Here is an 18,557-nt window from a genome sequence, read left to right on the forward strand (position 1 = left end):
GTGATTTTTAAAAGTTATTTCTATACTATTATTTCAGTAATATTTTCACTGATATTTTGAAGACAAAACCGGGACATTTTAGGTAATTTAGAAATCCTGGCCAGGACATGTGAGGGAAAACGAGGATGAATGGATGTAAAAAAAAAAAAAATTTAATTAATTAATTAAAGCTAAATAAATATTAAAAAAAAATACAAATGACAAAAGCACATGACAAAATTACTAAAACTTAAATTAAAATTGAATTACAGGACATGGACAAATGTCAAGGATATGTCCAGGCAAACGAGGACGTATGGTCACCTTAAAATTACTAAAATGAAAACTAAAATAAAAAATGTATTAAAGCTAAATAAATATATTAAAAAATGAATAAAAATGACAAAAGCGCATGACAAAATTACTAAAACTTAAACTAAAATTACAGGTCATGGACTGAAATAAAAAATTAATTAAAGATAAATTAATATTTAAAAAATAATAATAATAAAAATAACAAAAGCAAATAACAAAATTACTAAAACTTAAATAAAAATGACAGGACATGGATAAATGGTATCTTAGTAACTTAAACTTTTCACTTATATTTTATTTCAGTTTTATGACCAAAAATGATTTAGTATTTTTAGATGGCTTTAGTTTTCCAGGTAACAGTAACTACACTGCAATATAGCCAAAATTTTACATTGATAAAGAAAATTTGAGCAGTGCACATCCATGCAAATGTTGCTAGGGCCTTACTATGCTGAATGCTAATTGCTAAATTGTGCCTTTTAGCATTATTTGAGGTATCATTCATGTCCGTAGTTTAGTAAGTTTAGTGGTTCAAATCACTAACCTCAAGTATGAGCGATAATAACAGTGATCCTTGGTTTGGCAAACACCACTAATAAAATGTCTGTTGGCAACATTAGCATGGGCTAAATAGCTAAAATGTCAGATCAAGCATCACAGTAGATCCACTTAGACCATGTTTTTGATCTTGATATGAGTGTTTAGCATGTCTTCATGATTACAGCCCATATTTTCTAATCTCACTTTGAGAGCACCTGGTGTTTTCACTACTGCGTGCAAATGAAGTTGCTAAATAAATACAGGTGGGGTCCTCAAAATGGTATTCTCCGAGCTTTGCCCAAAGGCTTATGGCTAATGCGGAAAAACCGCAACATTGCGAATAAGCCTGTCTCACCATGCCTGGACTGCCCACAGTAAAAGGACAGGATGTACAGAGAGCCAGAACGCAACAATAGGACTGGATTACAGACTGTATGTACACACAAGCAAAACCTATAGCAGCCAGGGCTCCTTTAAGACTATTTACGCAAACTTTTGTAACCCAAAAGTCAAGGCCCTCTATTGAAACTTCTGCTAGTTTAATTCAGGGTACTATGTTTGTACTTAATAACTCTAAACGTCCCCAGCTGACCCTTGTAAAAAAGTAGTGCACTAGAAGTGACTTCAAACGTTAAAAGTATATTTTTAAACTGAAATGAAATAAAAGGCCACTTAAGTATACTTAAAGAGAGACACTTTCATAGCTGTTTGTTAACACACTTAAGTCAACTTTAATAAGTGCACTTATGGATCATGTCAAATTAAAGGTTTTACTTTTAAATAAGTTTAATAATCTTTTGTTGCACTTATTTTGATGTGTTGACTAACTTACTGAAGCACATGTAAAGTACTTGATTGTAATTTTAACTGTAGTGTGCTATTCAATATTAGATTTAATATATAATTTAATTTAATATATTTTAAATGTACTAAATTGCAACTTTAACATTAAAGACGTATATAAATCCATGACATACAAGTTTCATTAAATGCCATTAAAGTGTATTTTAGTTTACCATAAATGCTTGTCAGTACATTCAGCAGTACTTTAACCATATTTAAATGACATCAAAAGTAATTCTGAAATTTAAAATAAATAAATAACTTAAGATATACTTAAGATATACTTAAGTCCTAAGTGGGTCAAAAACAATCTTAAGTTTGATGAATATAATATAATATAATATAATATAATATAATATAATATAATATAATATAATATAATATAATATAATATAATATAATATAATATAATATAATATAATATAATATAATATAATATAATATAATATATAATATAATATAATATAATATAATATAATATAATATAATATAATATAATATAATATAATATAATATAATATAATATAATATAATATATGAAAATAAAAGATAAGATGAACTTCTTTGTTTTGTTTTAGATACATGTTTTTTGTGATAAGGATCACAACTCCATTAGTCATTAGTTAAAGCAATTTTTTAGAGTAATCAATTTATAAATTTCTTTATGCTACAAATTGTTAAGCTCTAACTCAGTCTGTTGGGGCTTAGTTTCATTAGAAGTTGTCATAACTCAAAACGATTGCTTGTGTGTGTGTGTGTGTGTGTGTGTGTGTGTTTGTGTGTAATGATAAATTTAATTTAAACTATAATACGTTTTTACTGAATTGTAAATAGCATGCAATTAAGTATCCAAAAACATTGCATTCAGTTAAGTATATTGAGTGTATTATTTCCTAAATATGTACTCTTTTTAAAAGTGTATATATTTTTGCTGCTGGTGTCTTTGACAGCTGAAGTTGTAACCTGACAGTGTGAGGCAGGCTCAGGCACGAAGTGTGCAGGGTGTCACGATTTTTTCTGTCCATGGCATTCTTCTGAAAGCACATGCAGGGCAGGCTATGAGAAAGATAGGGATGTATGCCGCATACCAGGGATTTCTGAGATGGGAATAGGAAGCCTGTTAGGACCTGCCCGACTGCTGCCGTGTACCCGTTTGGCAGGTACGTCCCAGCATGCAGTGGGACTGTGGGACTGTAGGGGCAGGAATGCAGTAGGTGGAGGCCCCGGACAGCTCCTGCACAGGTGTGCAATCAGCGCTCCGCCGGCTTTTTAGGGGGTGGTGGAGGGGACGTGCACATTCCAGTGGCCCTTAAAGGGACAGCAGCGTTTTCTCTTCACATGCCAGGATGTCTTGACTCCAAACCTGTCCTATGGGAAGCTGCTGAACAGGTTGGGTGAAGGGGATGATTGCCTTTGCATCAGCACCATAAACCTGTCTCTGCGGCTCTGCAGTCAACAATGATGAATCTGTATTACACAGCGCTGTTTGCGGGCATTTGCATTGGCGGCAGCATGTCACGCTTCGGTTGTACTTCATAGGAAGCTCTCAGGAGAATGAGTCGATAACGTTTTTTTTGTTTTGTTTTTTGTTTTGTTTTGTTTTGTTTCGTTTTGGCTTTGACAGACCTTGTGAACAAAGAAGTGCACTTGAGCAAACTTTTAAAAAATAGTATATTATGGATGTAACATACCTAATGTAATGTTTTCAGACACTTAACTGCTTGTTAATTGCAATCAAATTAAATGTAGGCCTATTATACACTGTAAAAAATCAAAAGTTGAGAAAACTTAAATGTTTAAGGCAACCAGCTTAAGGAGAATTTTTGAGTTTTCTCAACGTCTTGTATTCAGTTTATACAACAAAAAGTTTTCTCAACTTTTGGTTTTTTTACAGTGTAGTTTAAATTTATATTAAATGCAATTAGTTGAATTTTAGAGTGTTTTTGGACCCACTTAAGCAGGACTTAATCTTCATATGTAATTTCAGAATTACTTCTATTGTTTTTGAAATATATGCTGAATGTACTGGCAAGGATTTATGATAAACTAAAATATACTTTAATGTAATTTCTATTAAAAATCATATATAATGCATTTAAATATATTTGCTTTGCACATTTTTAAAGATGAAGTTGCAGTTTAGTAATTTAAATACAAGATACTAACTAAGATACTAACAAATCATAATCATGTACTTTACATGTGCTTTAGTATGTTAGTCAACATAAGTGCACACAACAAAAGATTATTAAAACATAAAGTACTTTAGGATTTTTAATTTGACATTGTTACAAAGTGCTTTTTAAAAGAGTACTTAAGTTTGTAAAGAAACAGTCATGAAAGTATCTCTCTTTAAGTCAAGTAAGTGGCCTTTTATTTCATTAATATTATATCATCTGCAAGAATACAGTTTTTTAAATATACTTCTAAGATTTGAAGTACACTACAAGTGTGCTTTCAATGCAATTAAGTATTTTTTGTCACAAGGGTCACTGGTGCATTTGTCGGTACTTCTGCCATTGTGGTGAACGTGGAACCTGTCCGTTGACACATATTGTTTTCAGCATAGTTGGATGTCAGTGGAAAACAGAGGAAGTAACTGATGGGATGGATCAAAACAACTTCCTCTTGTGTAAAGCTCGGGTTCCTCTCCCACATCTGAAAATGTTTTGTTGTGCTGAGCGGCTTTCATATTGAGAGATGCAATTAGTGCGCATTAAAACACATTTACATACAAGAATTTCACCACAGCTTTGTCAAGACTTGATCAAAGTTCTTAAGAGCGGGGAGGATGTTATAGCTACTTATTGCAATTCATGATACACCCAAAAGCGTGCACGGAATGACACAAGAAACAACTTTTTTTAACATGAATTAAATGCAATATTAAAGGGATAGTTCACCCAAAGATGAACATTTCTGTCATCATTTACTCACCGTCATGTCGTTCCAAACCTGTATGACTTTCAGTCGTATGCTGAGGAGATAAGAACATACTTTGAAGAAGACAGTTGACTTCTGATTTAATTTTTGTGCATATAGTCAGCATGTCTTAATGGATCAAACTTGCAATTTTTCCCTGGTAGTTGATAAAATCCCACAGACTCCCATATTTTTGCTTCCCAAAAGAAACAATTCTTGAATAAGTCATTTTTTCCACTATAAAGGACTTTTTATGAATGGAAAGTCTCTTGACTGTTAAGGTTCTTCATGGAACCATATAGACGCTAATATATAAACTTTACTTAAAAAAAAAGAAGGTACTCTCATAAAGTTTCCAGAAGAAGAAAGAACTATTTTTCTTAGTATAAAGAACATTTATTAATAATCTAAAGAACATTTTTTCACTACAAAGAATCTTTTGTGCAATAAAAAGATTCCATATATTAAAAGTTCCAATGAAGAACCTTTATTTGTAAGAGTTTAGAGTGTGTCATAGAGAAAAGAATATACTGCACTAGAGGTAAACCATACAAAACACCCTAGCAACAACCACCCTAAAACAAAGCATAGCAACCACCTGGCAATTTTAAAAAGCGTACTCATATTTTGTTCAGAAAAAATAAATAGTTTGGTAATGTTATGTGGTTGTTTTGTGATGTGACTAATCTGTTTATAGCCCAGAATGGCTTAATAAAGAAGCACAGTGTCTAAAATGGGAATTTTCTGGGATGTCTGTGGAAAATCCTTCTTTTTCCAAGGACAAAGGACAGACTGATATAATTCTCCTGTTGCTATTGAGGGTCTGACACCTGTGAGATTTCCTTTCAGAAACCCTCAGGCAGGACATCTCCACCCAAGCACAGTCGAAACTGCACCCAACATTCATGCAAAATTATGATGGATAGTGTGTGATACAAAACCGATAAACACTATGTATGCATGTGTTTAAAAAAACCCATCTGGGCTGATTTCGAGAATGATTTCCTCATTGTCTCATACCAGACATATGTCCTCATGGAGACTGTTTAGTGCTCAGAATCTGCTTTCTCATGATGTGAAAAGAAACGAAATGTAACACCATTTACAGGAAACGTCTCTCACAGTTTCAGAAAGAATAAAACATGACATGTACATATGTTTACTAACATTTTGCAGTCGTAGCCTTGAGCTGTAGTTGAGTGAGAGTGCTTTGCATATTCAGACATGCAGTAGCACGGAAGGCTAACGAATTTCCTTCTCAACATTTTCTTTCTTTGATCTGGAACTGAAAAGGTTTGCGTTTATCCATTGTTTGATGCACAAGTCATATTTGTTCTAACGTGTATTCAGCTGCTTTCAGTTTCATTAAATTCAAGTAGGAATGTAGCTATTTATGTCAGTATTTCATATACATGTGTGATTTATAAAAGTGGGGAAAATAAAGGAATAGTTTACCCAAAAATAAAAGTTGCGTCATCACATGCCTTCATGCCACTAAAGTATTGATTTATGTCCCCATTCACTATATAGCCTACTACATGGCATAGTTCAGAATTTATCTCTTTTTCTTCCACAGAATTAAGAAATTCATATTCAATACTATTCCTTTGAATTCAATCTATGTATAAACATTCAGATTTAACTTATAACTGTACTAGAAGAATATTATCTTGTCAGTCTAAAAAGAATCTATTGAATGAATGCTTCCAAATCAAGCTAACTGAGCTTTTACTTTCTCTTATGTTTAACTTGTCATTTAGTTGATGGTGAGGTGAGAGGCCAAAGGGGTTATTGAAGATTAATACTGCCATCTACTGGAGGAGCCAAAAAATAGACTTCATGTCACAGAGAAAAAAATCTTACATGGAACTGAACCAGCTATTAAAACACAATAAAGGCAGAAAAATGCTTTTTTTTTTTTTTATTTGTGCTTTAGGTTTGTGCTTTATTCTATTAACTTTTAACAGAGTTGTTATCACAATAAAATAAATACATAAATAAGATAATAAACCGCATATGATTTAATGTTAATTTGTTTTATTGTATTGTAAAAAACTTCACTGTCTCAGATACAAAAAAAAAAACTTTGGACTAAACCCGTTTCTCGGTTTTGTTTTGTTTTGTTTTTGTTGGTTTGTTGTTGTTGTTGTTGTTGTTGTTTTTATGTCAAAATGCTGTTTGTCAAATTTACATTCTTTTTACATTAATGCTTCAATTTAACCTTTACTGGAAAAGTTTCTGGCCGGACCATGCGTTTTGGATGATTATTAGTGCAATAATTATAAGCAGTGCAATAATTATTAATTCCAGTGTGTGGCAGAAGTGAATGCTTTCATGTGGCTAAATAGAATAAATACTGAAATAAGCAGCTGGAAATTGCAGTTATGGAATTAAATATGAGTTTCTATAAATGTGAAAAATTTAAATTTGGGTTTAAATAAATATTCTATTTTATTTCTTAAACGTGTGTCAAGTCAATGGCTTTCTCAGTGTTGTTATTCTGGTGTAATTTATTGTCCAGGCCCTAGATGGCGCTGTTAACGTGTTGTTTTTCTCAGCGCTTTTCTGGATGGACCAATCAGAGTCGTCTGTGATTATTGCAAATTAAATTTCCTTTTTTTTTTTTTTTTTAGGTGTTCAATCTAAGGTCTGGTCTGCTGTTTACACCGCTTGGTAACTTAAAAGTTTTGTACTGCAACATAAAAATGATTGTCAGCTAGAGAGCGTTTCTGACTGGCCGCTTGCTCCTACTGTTTTTTTGTTTTTGTTTGTTTGTTTGTTTTTTATTAATTTCTAAATATTTTATAACAAGTACAAAACTACACAATATCAAGAACAACAGAGGACAATATCTCAAAAATAATACAAGGAAGAAAGTAAAATAAATAAATAAACTAAAATAATAATAATAATTAAGTAAATAACATAACATGAACCAGAGAGGGAAAATTATAGAAGATTAAACATTGACAGCAATTTTTGACTTCTGAATGATTTTTAGTTTTTTAAGCCCATCAGAGACAAAACGCAAGAATTATAATCAACCAGAAAAAAAATGTCAGTAGTGCGTTCTTGCCCAAAAATGTGCATTTGTAAATAAAAGATTTGGCAAGTATAATAAAAAGATTAACAATATATTGAATACGGGAGTTAGAGTTATAATAAAATAAAATAATATCAATGTGTTAATACATATTCTGACATTTGTTTTGTTTTTTTCTGAGAGGCACCCACTGTTTTTTTATTTATTTATTTTTATTTTTAAAAAATTTTGTTTGTTTGTTTTTGTTCTCACATACGACCTTCCACAAAGATAGATGTGATTTCTCAGCACAGTTATTTTAGTGATATCTTCTATGTAGCTGAGGTAAATTTTATATGTGTTATCAAAATAATGCGCCCACATTGCCTTCAAGTTTTGGTATATTGGTGAATATATAGCCTATATAGTGAATTTACTCATTATATATGGAAAATTCTTTATTCACAAATTGGCAGTGAAAAATTTTTTTTTACTCATTTTAAAATAGAAATAGTATGAGTTAAAAAAAAACAAGAAATGAATCTACTCTTTGAATAATTTTACGGACGTGTGATTTTCTTATTGCTTTCCCTATTTTATTTAATTTCTTATTGTTTTCGTTTATTATTGTGTTTGTTTTGATATTGTTATATTATTATCTATTATATTTAATATATATTTATTATATGTAATATTATCTATGGGCAGGTTACACCTTGCTCTCGTGTAACGTGCGGAGCGCATGCGGCTCTCTAGCGCTCGGCGCCGCTGTGGTCAGTGCAGGAACTACAGGAGAGGCGCTCTGGGAAGAGCACAGCTGTCAGAAGCGTGCGGGAGTACACTTAACAAGCTCAAGAGCTGCCAGCGGATCTCATCTGTTCGCCAGGTATGCCCAAAACACTTAGTTCTAGATATAAAAGAACATATAGTCGTATTTTATCAACCCGTATGTTGGTGTGTCGAAAGGTCTGATTTTGTTAGTGTGCTTAGCATGCTAGCTGGCTAGCCATATGGTGTTGTTAACTAAGCCCAGTATGTTTACTTACTAATTTACGTAAACTCTTAAAGCATGCGAGGTTTTACTTATTTGATATTTGGTTTTGAGCTCCTGAACGTCTTTTTAAACTCTGGTTATCGACATACATCGATGGTGTAGGGTGAAATAGTGCTAGCTGTCGAGCTAATGTGCTAACGAACCTTAATGTACATTGACAGCTAGCTCACAAACAGCTAACATTGAACATTAAAACTCTCCCTTATTGTGTACTAATATATTATTATTTATTTAGAAAGCCTAACATACTGGAATAGCTGTTAACTGGAGACATTATTCTACTGTAATATTCATATGAAGCAGCTTGTGTCTTCTGATCACTCTGTGGTTTCTGTATTGAGCAACAACACAACATCAGCTGCCTGACATTGTTATTGTTTTAAACTAAGCCAAAGGCAGAACATGGTGTACTCTAAGTGTTAGTTAAGCCTCATATACCCTCAATAGGAGACAAGACACAGTCCTGGTGGAGTTTTATCTGACTGAATTTTTATTAGCACAATAAATGATGTGGAGTTTGGTTTGTTGCTAGATAACCGGCACACAAACACGGCACATAATGATGAGGTTTTGCAGTTGATTCTGTGTCTTGTTTGTTCTTGATAGCCGAGTATGTAAATCCATTGGCTGTGTGACTCATACTTCACTCTCTGTATGTTGTCGACGTCAGTTTGTCTTCCATCCAACAGCATGGCTCGTGGACACCAGAAAATCCAGTCTCAGCAGAAAAACGCCAAGAAGCAGGCAGAGATCAAGAAATCCAAAGGCCACGACCAGAAGACCGCGGCGAAAGCGGCACTGGTGTTCACATGTGGCGTCTGCAGGGTCAGTGGTAATTATAGCCGGTTATTTTTACCCCAACAGATCATCCTTAGATGTTCTTTTCAACCAAGTTTCAATACCCACTTATGACAGATTGCACTTTTTATGCTTTTTGAACTTAATTGTATACACTTTGGACATTTTCTGAACACGGGCCAAAGTAAGGAACCCATGTTTTCCCTGCATGCTGTCGATATAAAGCTGATTTTATAAATGGGTGTGTGTAGACAATGAATGTGTTGGGAAATTTTGTTCTCAAGCTGCAACTTGTTTCTGACTATGAAAGTTATTCACTGTAGGAAAAAAAAAATCTGACTTGTCAGTACACCTTCTACCAATTACCAGTAACTGAGAGCCACACATGAGATTCATGGGCACAAAACCGCTTAAAATCACCATCAGATGATGTATTTTACCTGTAGTTTTGTGACTGCGGAGCCACATACAGTTAAGTGAATGAAATATGTCTTAATTACAATGGTTTGTTTGCTGTACACTTGCATTTGTTGCTGTTGTTAAAGCAATCCACTCACCAAACTGACATACTCCAGAAAAGACATTTGGGGGAGTGTAGGAAAGTAACAGAAGCCGTTATCCTCATTAGAAGTCAGTGTATTTTAAGGTAAAAAATACTTGCATTCAGTTTCTTGAAGCTGTGGTCAACATTAGCAAGAAGTCCATTGTCAATCGAGTAATGATGTATGAAGCACAGCTCACAGAGAAGTCATCATCAAAGCAAGCAGCTTTCTGTTGGGAAATGCGGTGAATTGATATGACCAACTCGAACCTGTTGTGAAATCTGTGTGGGGAAATCTTTAGTGAAATTCCTCATCGCCTGGATTCCTATTGAAATAATTGTTTTCCCCTGTGAAAATTGGCAGACAATGGTAGATGTGACCACACCTTTATGATACTGTATGTATATTTTAGGGCTGCACATTAATGACTAAACAAATAATCATGCTAATTTTACCTATAATCACAGTTATTAATTAGGATTTAAAATAAATTTTTACATTGCATTAGAATTTTAAGCAAGATATTAAGAGAACATCAACTCACATGCAGGGTTTATTTTACCTCATCTAGTTTCCTGATTTATTATATTTACCATATACAATTAAAACACTCTCTACATTATGAAATACTGGTAAAAGCTTCTCTCAAAAGCAAAAACTGTGAAATTCCTGATATTAATTCCATTGATTCCAAATTGTTAGCATTTTTTTCTATTAAAATGATAAAAGACTTTGTTGTAGCACTTCGTGAAGGAACACAGACTGGCTGGTACCCTTTTATTTGAGCAGAATCTGTCAGTGGAGTTCTCTAAAATGGGAAGATTTGTCTCTCCGCTGCTGTCAGCTTTCACTTGCTCAGTTAGGGTTTAATATTAAGACAGTTAATATTGACCAATATTACCAATTTAACTGCACAGACACTGTTGGATGAGAAACAAAAATTGAACTAAATTGAGTTGAATAATGACACTAACTTGGTAACATGGACATTGTTATTAAACTGAATTAACACTGAACTGACTTTAACAAAATTATGACACACTTGCCTTCTGTAGAGTTGCTTATACAGGAATTGAACTTGTTTCATAATTGATGAACTTTGCAATAATGGCACTGTTGGTGAACTGTATTGAGCTGAATAATGACACTGTCTTCTGTAGACCTGCATTACTGCTTACATTTAATTCGTTTCATAATGAGTTTTTGAGCTGATTTGAAACCATCTGTATTTTATATATATATATATATATATATATATTAGTGCTGTCATAACGATTAATCGCATCCAAAATAAGTTTGTTTACAAGGTATGTGTACCGAGTTTATTTATTATGAATATTACTATACAAACATTCGGTATGTATTTTGAAAATGTTTACATGTGTATATACATTTATATATTTATATTATTATATTTTAAATTATATAGAAATATTTCATATATAAATATAACATATTTTTCTTAAATATATACATATTGCATGTGTTTGTGTTTATATATACATAATAAATATACACAGTGCACACTCATATTATGTAAACAAAATGTTTTTATTTTGGATGCGATTAATCGTGATTAATTGTTTGACAGCACTAATATATATATATATATATATATGTATGTATCTATGTATATGTGTGTGTGTGTGTATTTATTTATTTATTAGTTTGGGGAACCATTCTCACTATTAACTAACTATCAACTGTGACTTTTGCCTAAATAAACTTCTAATTTGCTACTTATTAATAGTAAGGTAGTTGTGATGTTTAGGTATGGGGTGGATTAAGGGATCTAAATTATGGTAATGCAGAATAAGGCATTAATATGTGCTTTATAAGTACTAATAAACAACGAGTTAGTTTTACTGAAGTTATACTCTGTGTGTGTGTGTATATATGTTAGTAAAAATGTATCCATTGAAAAGCTGTGATTGGTGGATTTAAGATTTTGACATCTGGCAACCCCGAGCAATGCAAGATAACAAAAATGAACAGAATGTTTGCAGGATAAAATAACAATATTGCAAATGATTAATCTTAATTAATCAAGAGAAGCGGAAATTGTGACAACCCTAATACAGTTAATGTGATTTTGGTCACCCAAAATCATTCAGGAATTAATTGGTTTGTACAAAGTGTTTGTTTCATACCAGAATGAAGCCAGACCTGGATTCCATGAGCCATAGCATGGTAAACTAAACCATGAAACCCTTCTGTTTTACAGTCGCAAATGCCAGATCCCAAGACCTTCAAGCAGCATTTTGAGAGCAAGCACCCCAAGAGCCCTCTTCCCCCAGAGCTGGAGGGCGTGGAGGCGTGAACGGCCCGGACACCAGAGGTTGACTGTATAAAACGTCACAATAAGAGTCCTGATCTCAAATTTTATTCAGGAGGACAGGATCAGTGCTCTTACCTAAGTTTTATACATGCATCTTCCCCTTCACTGCAGACATGAATCCCGTGGATCAAAGACTGATGACGATTAGCTTCCCTCTCAACACTGTTTCAGAGCACTTGCCTTGGCTACGATCAGATCAGTGTATTACCTCAACCTGCACTCACACGCTTTCTTTTCTCATCTTACTTGTGTAATTTAATAGATTGAGAGACATTAGAACACTACCAGTGATCGTCAGTTGATCATCAGTATCAGAAATGTGGTAGTTACGGACATAATTGTCTGCTTTTGCTTGGTAGATAAGACATAGATGAGTGCAAATGGACATGGGAGCGGTTTCCCACTCCTTGACGTTTAGCCTGGGCAAAAACTTTTATTTTGATTTTTTTTTCTTACTTTACTTTTCTCATTTACTAATTTTGCTTTCCAGCGATCAGTCTCTTTTAGTCCAAAACAAACTGGTTCTGTACACTGAAACTGGAATCTGATGCGTTTCTGTAAATCACTGGATGTGCCCGAGGTTACTGTATTAATTTAATGTTGCTGCAAAAGTTATTTCTCTTTGGAATTATCTCAAACAATATCGCCTCAATGTTTGATATTCCTGCTCAAGCCGCCTGGTTTCCACACCAATGTAATATATCTCTTTAATAAAATTTAACTTTATGACGTTATGAGGCATGTCTTCAACACAGCTGGTAAGAAACCAGAGTCTAAAAACATGATCTAAATATACTTTCAATGTGTGAATGGAAAAAGAATTGACAGTGGCAACAAGGAACAGTGTTTCTAGGGCAGTTATTATGCATCATTACCTTGGCAACAACACAGCAGGTCAGTAATCACAGCAGAAGCAAACCGAATCGGACTCTGCCTGTTTGACCTGGAGCCAATGTCAACTGATCTTTTAAACTGGTTTTACAGTAGCTAAATGCATGCAGATTTGCACAATGATTGTTCATTACTGTTGTTATTAACTAAAACTATCAGTAATTATTTTTGTTAATTGGAATAAAGCTATGTAAACTTAAAAATTTGAACTGTTGCTTTGGCAACTAACTGAAATAAGTAAGTTTAACCCTTATGCTGTGCTGAAAGTCCTTCGCCTATTTTGGTGTTCCTTGTCAAAAATGATCGGCCTTTTAAAAATTTCTTGTTAATCTCTCAATATGCTATATTATTGGCAAAATTTTTGATTTAATCTTTTTTTTTTTTTTTTTTAATTAGCACACATTTTGTAATTATTTTTGGGAACTGATTGATTGTAGACCGAGCTTATTTTGGGGATGTATTTTTAGGTGCAGAAATTTATAAATACGTTTTTTGTAAAATCCCCCAAAAAGTACAAACATCATCAGTTGAAAGTCTAAAAAAAATTTCAAGATTTTTGGGGAAGTTGTTATACCCCGCATGAGCAAAGTCAGTCCAATGTGATAACATTAACTAGCATTTTCAGGAAAAAGGAAATCCTTTCTGGGTCACAATGACTGAAACACAAAGAAAAAAAAAAAAAAAATATATATATATATATATACATATACACATACATATATGCACACACACACTAATAAAATGACAAAATCACAACAAAATTATTAATATTAAATATAAAATCTATTATATATATGTATGTATGTATATATATATATATATATATATATATATATATATACAGGTGCTGGTCATATAATTAGAATATTATCAAAAGTTGATTTATTTCACTAATTCCATTAAAAAGTGAAACTTGTATATTATATTCATTCATTACACACAGACTGATATATTTATTATTTATTTATTTTAATTTTGATGATTAGAGCTTACAGCTCATGAAAGTCAAAAATCAGTATCTCAAAATATTAGAATATTACTTAAGACCAATACAAAGAAAGGATTTTAAAAATCTTGGCCAACTGAAAAGTATGAAAATGAAAAGTATGAGCATGTACAGCACTTAATACTTAGTTGGGGCTCCTTTTGCCTGAATTACTGCAGCAATGCGGCGTGGCATGGAGTCGATCAGTCTGTGGCACTGCTCAGGTGTTATGAGAGCCCAGGTTGCTCTGATAGTGGCCTTCAGCTCATCTGCATTGTTGGGTCTGGTGTCTCTCATCTTCCTCTTGACAAATACCCCATAGATTCTCTCTGGGGTTCAGGTCAGGTGAGTTTGCTGGCCAATCAAGCACAGTAACACTATGGTCATTGAACCAGCTTTTGGTACCTTTGGCAGTGTGGGCAGGTGCCAAGTCCTGCTGGAAAATGAAATCAGCATCTCCATAAAGCTTGTCAGCAGAAGGAAGCATGAAGTGACATGGATTCTGTGCCTCTCCACTCTTCCTTCAGACTCTGGGACCTTGATTTCCAAATGAAATGTAAAATTGACTTTCATCTGAAAAGAGGACTTTGGACCACTGAGCAACAGTCCAGTTCTTTTTCTCCACAGCCCAGTTAAGATGCTTCTGACGTTGTCTCTGGTTCAGAAGTGGCTTGGTAGCCCTTTTCCTGAAGACGTCTGAGCGTGGTGACTCTTGATGCACTGACTCCAGCTTCAGTTCTCTCCTTGTGAAGCTCTCCCAAGTGTTTGAATCGGCTTTGCTTGACTGTATTCTCAAGCTTGCGGTCATCCCTGTTGCTTGTGCACCTTTTCCTACCCAAATTCTTCCTTCCAGTCAACTTTGCATTTAATATGCTTTGATACAGCACTCTGTAAACAGCCACACCTTTCAGTAATGACCTTCTGTGACTTACCCTCTTTGTGGAGGGTGTCAATGTTCGTCTTCTGGATCATTGCCAAGTCAGCAGTCTTCCCCATTATTGTGGTTTCAAAGAACAAGAGATACCCAGAATTTATACTGTAGGGATGGTCATTTATTCAAACTCAAATGTAAATATTCTAATATTTTGAGATACTGACTTTTGACTTTCATGAGCTGTAAGCTCTAATCATCAAAATTAAAAGAAATAAACATTTGAAATATACAGCAAAAATATGTTGGGAGATTTGTCACCATGGGTGTTAAAATTAACACTTTCCGGGTGAACATACAGGTCCATCTTTGCTAGTGTTAAAACAACACTGACGAAATTGTTTATTATACCAACACTGTGTTAGTGTTTAATTTTAAACACTAATGGTGGTAAGAAATTATTACTCGCAAGTATACACGTTTAACACTTAATCCTATACACCCAGTGTATTTATTTAATGTTGATTTAATGTAAATACTTATTTTAAAATGGTAATGCAGATTAAAACATACCTACACTGCAAATTTTAAAGAGTGAATTTAACTCCCTCAACTGGTGAACACTGCACCAATGTTCAGGTAAAAATATAAAAAAATAAACTCACAAAACAATACACTTTTACAATTTTTAATTGAAACATTGTAAATCTTTTTCCCTGAGAAAAATGTTTTCACATTCAATGCATGTAAAGAACATGTTCTTACAACAATTAAAACATCATAATGTCAAAGCAAATCAGTGAAAATACATATTCTTATTTGGTCCATATGTACACTTAATGTCATGAGGTTTATAACGCTTACATTTATCAGTTTAGACAACAGCATCCCATTCATTAGCATCCAGGCAGAATGCATGTTAATGCTCACTGAACAAAGTCTGCTAATGGTGTTTGGACTTCCTTGTAAAGAGTAGTTTTCTGCAAGACGAGATGTGTTTCTCTGCAGCTTTCAGCCAAGCAAGATACCCAACTCCCACTTGCAGCATCACAAAAGTGCTCCTGTAAAATAGGAGAAAAAACAAAAAGGATTATTTCAAATCCATTTATCAGGTGAAATGTCAGGGACAAGTCTCACTTACAATATAAGAATAGTTAACCCAAAACTGAAAATTCTGTCATTTATTTATACTCATGTGCTTCCACACCTGTAGGACCTTCTGTCTTCAGAGGAACACAAAAATAGATATTTTGAATAATCAACAGAAGAAACTGTCATATATGGCATCTGTGGAAAGGCATGAGTACAAGTAAACATTTACTGTTCACTTATGGTTGGACTCCTACCAACATGAATGCACATAAATGGGACGGAACATAAATGACAATGCAAGCATACCAAAAACTTACATTTGATGCGTTTTTTTACAAAACATTTTTAGAAGGAGATCAGACTCTTTATTATTATTGTTTAATAATCAAAAAAATTAAGCATGACAATCAATAATCTTAAAATATGCAATTGTGGCTTAAGAGCCGGCTTACCCATGTCTCTGGTATGTGTCCTAACAAAGCTCTTCTCATCCCACTTAATGTATTGGTGGCTTCATACTCTTCAAGCACATCATCTGTAACAATATTAAAGGAACAGTTAACTTAAAATTGTAATTCCAAACCTATATGATTCACATTTGCTGAACACAAAACACGTTCATGCTTTAAAAAAAGATAATAAAGTGTCTAAAGTAGTTTATGCGACTCATGTGCCATATTCCAAGACTTGTGAGGGCACAAAATCACTTTGAATGACTAACAATTTAACTCACTCAGTGTTTTCCTTCAGAAGACCAACTTCCGCATCTCCAGTGAAAGAACATGTCTCTCTGAGAAAGGTTTAGAGCACACAACACATAAATATCGCTATTAATCAATATGTGATGTAATAAAACACAAATTTTAAATGAGGTAAAACACTTACTTATGTTTGCCCTGTTAAAAGTGACGTCCGCGTCAATACATAGCCATTCAAATGCATCTGTGAGAAACGTTTAGGCTCGTTTAGGCGCGCACAGCATAACAATATCGTCATAAAGTAATATTATTTTATAAATGAGTAAACTTATATATAATATAAATGAGTATAATTATTTTGTAAATGAGGTTAAACACTTACTTTCGGTGTTTTCCATGATAAAACCAATTTGCCCGTCTTCTCCGCATCATGAGTGAAGAAAAATATCTCTCTGAGAAAAAGTTTGTGTACACATCACACAAATATCGCTATAAATCAATATGATGTTGTGAAATGCATATAACTTAAATGAGATAAAACACTTAACTTTCGGCGTTTCCCTTTTAAAAAGAAACGTCCTTGTCTGGTCCGCCTCGCGAGTGGAAGAAATGTCTTTAAAAAAAGTTTAGGCGCACACACCTCGTAAATATCGCTATAAAACGATATGATATTACAAAACACATATTGTGAGTAAAATTAAACACTTAATTTCGCTGTTTTCCGTCCTCATATGCTCCGCATCGCGAGTCTAAGAAAATGGCGTCTTTGAAAAATATTCCAGATGGGTCAAGCGCGCACACGAGCAAATGTCCCGGATGTCACTAATAACACTCAACAGAGTTACTAGCTAGTGTTAATCCCTTAAAGTTCAACACCACAACCTTAACACTTTACTCTAAAAGTCCTTAACACTAGGATTTCAACACTGGAGATTTTGCTGTGATGTGTTTAATGAATGAATATAATATACAAGTTTCACTTTTGAATGGAATTAGTGAAATAAATCAACTTTTGATGATATTCTAATTATATGACCAGCACCTGTATATATATATATATATATATATATATATATATATATATATACATATATATAAAAGCTAACTTAAAATATATTAATAAATACTATAATAGTATACTATAAGTATTAAAATAACACTAGTCCTTTTCATATTTAAATCTAAACCACTTTGTAACTGTAGTATCTTTATTTCAGTAATAATTTGAGGCCTGGTTTCACAGACACAGTCTAGACTAAGCCAGGATTAGGCCATAGTTCAATTAGGACGTTTAAGTAATTTTTATAAATGTGCCTTAGGAAAAAACATTACTGGTGTGCATCTTGAGACAAAACAAGGCACTGACATATTTAAAGATCAGTCAGTGCAAGTTTCTTTCAGTTGAAACAGCTCAGATTTACACTTTAGTCTGGGACTAGGCTTAAGCCTTGTCTGTGAAAATGGGGGTAAATGTTTTATTATGAATTAAGAGGAAAGAAAAAAATACTGTTCAAGGTGTACTGTTGAATCACCACAGGAATTTATTTTGATTTTGTGCTTTACTTGGTAATTTTATTAGTCAGTTTGTCATAATTGCTTCTGCCCTGAACACAGGCATTTAACCACAGGGTGCCTGTATCAGATTTAGATAACAATGACACTACTTT

The 18,557-nt window shown here is 33.4% G+C and overlaps 1 protein-coding gene and 1 long non-coding RNA gene across 3 annotated transcripts; one reads left to right on the top strand and one right to left on the bottom strand.

Moving 5' to 3' along the window:
* The first annotated feature begins 8,346 nt into the window (after positions 1–8,346).
* Positions 8,347–13,082, top strand: znf706 (zinc finger protein 706). Of its 2 annotated transcripts, none has more exons than XM_058752498.1 (3): positions 8,347–8,507; positions 9,365–9,500; positions 12,240–13,082. In XM_058752498.1, the coding sequence occupies exons 2-3, from the start codon at positions 9,366–9,368 to the stop codon at positions 12,333–12,335; spliced, it is 231 nt and encodes a 76-aa protein (XP_058608481.1). In that variant the 5' UTR covers positions 8,347–8,507; position 9,365; the 3' UTR covers positions 12,336–13,082. The 2 variants fall into 2 exon arrangements, with proteins under 2 accessions (XP_058608481.1, XP_058608480.1); XM_058752497.1 differs by having other exon boundaries at positions 8,349–8,507; positions 9,346–9,500.
* A 2,692-nt stretch (positions 13,083–15,774) lies between these two features.
* Positions 15,775–17,821, bottom strand: LOC131525902 (uncharacterized). The gene is made up of 5 exons (XR_009267313.1): positions 17,273–17,821; positions 17,078–17,134; positions 16,926–16,982; positions 16,645–16,727; positions 15,775–16,161 (listed from the first exon to the last, which is right to left on the bottom strand). It is a non-coding gene; the product is annotated as an uncharacterized LOC131525902 (long non-coding RNA).
* Between the last annotated feature and the right edge of the window lie 736 nt (positions 17,822–18,557).

This window comes from Onychostoma macrolepis, chromosome 19 (genome assembly GCF_012432095.1).
Source record: "Onychostoma macrolepis isolate SWU-2019 chromosome 19, ASM1243209v1, whole genome shotgun sequence".
Lineage (NCBI taxonomy): Eukaryota > Metazoa > Chordata > Actinopteri > Cypriniformes > Cyprinidae > Onychostoma > Onychostoma macrolepis.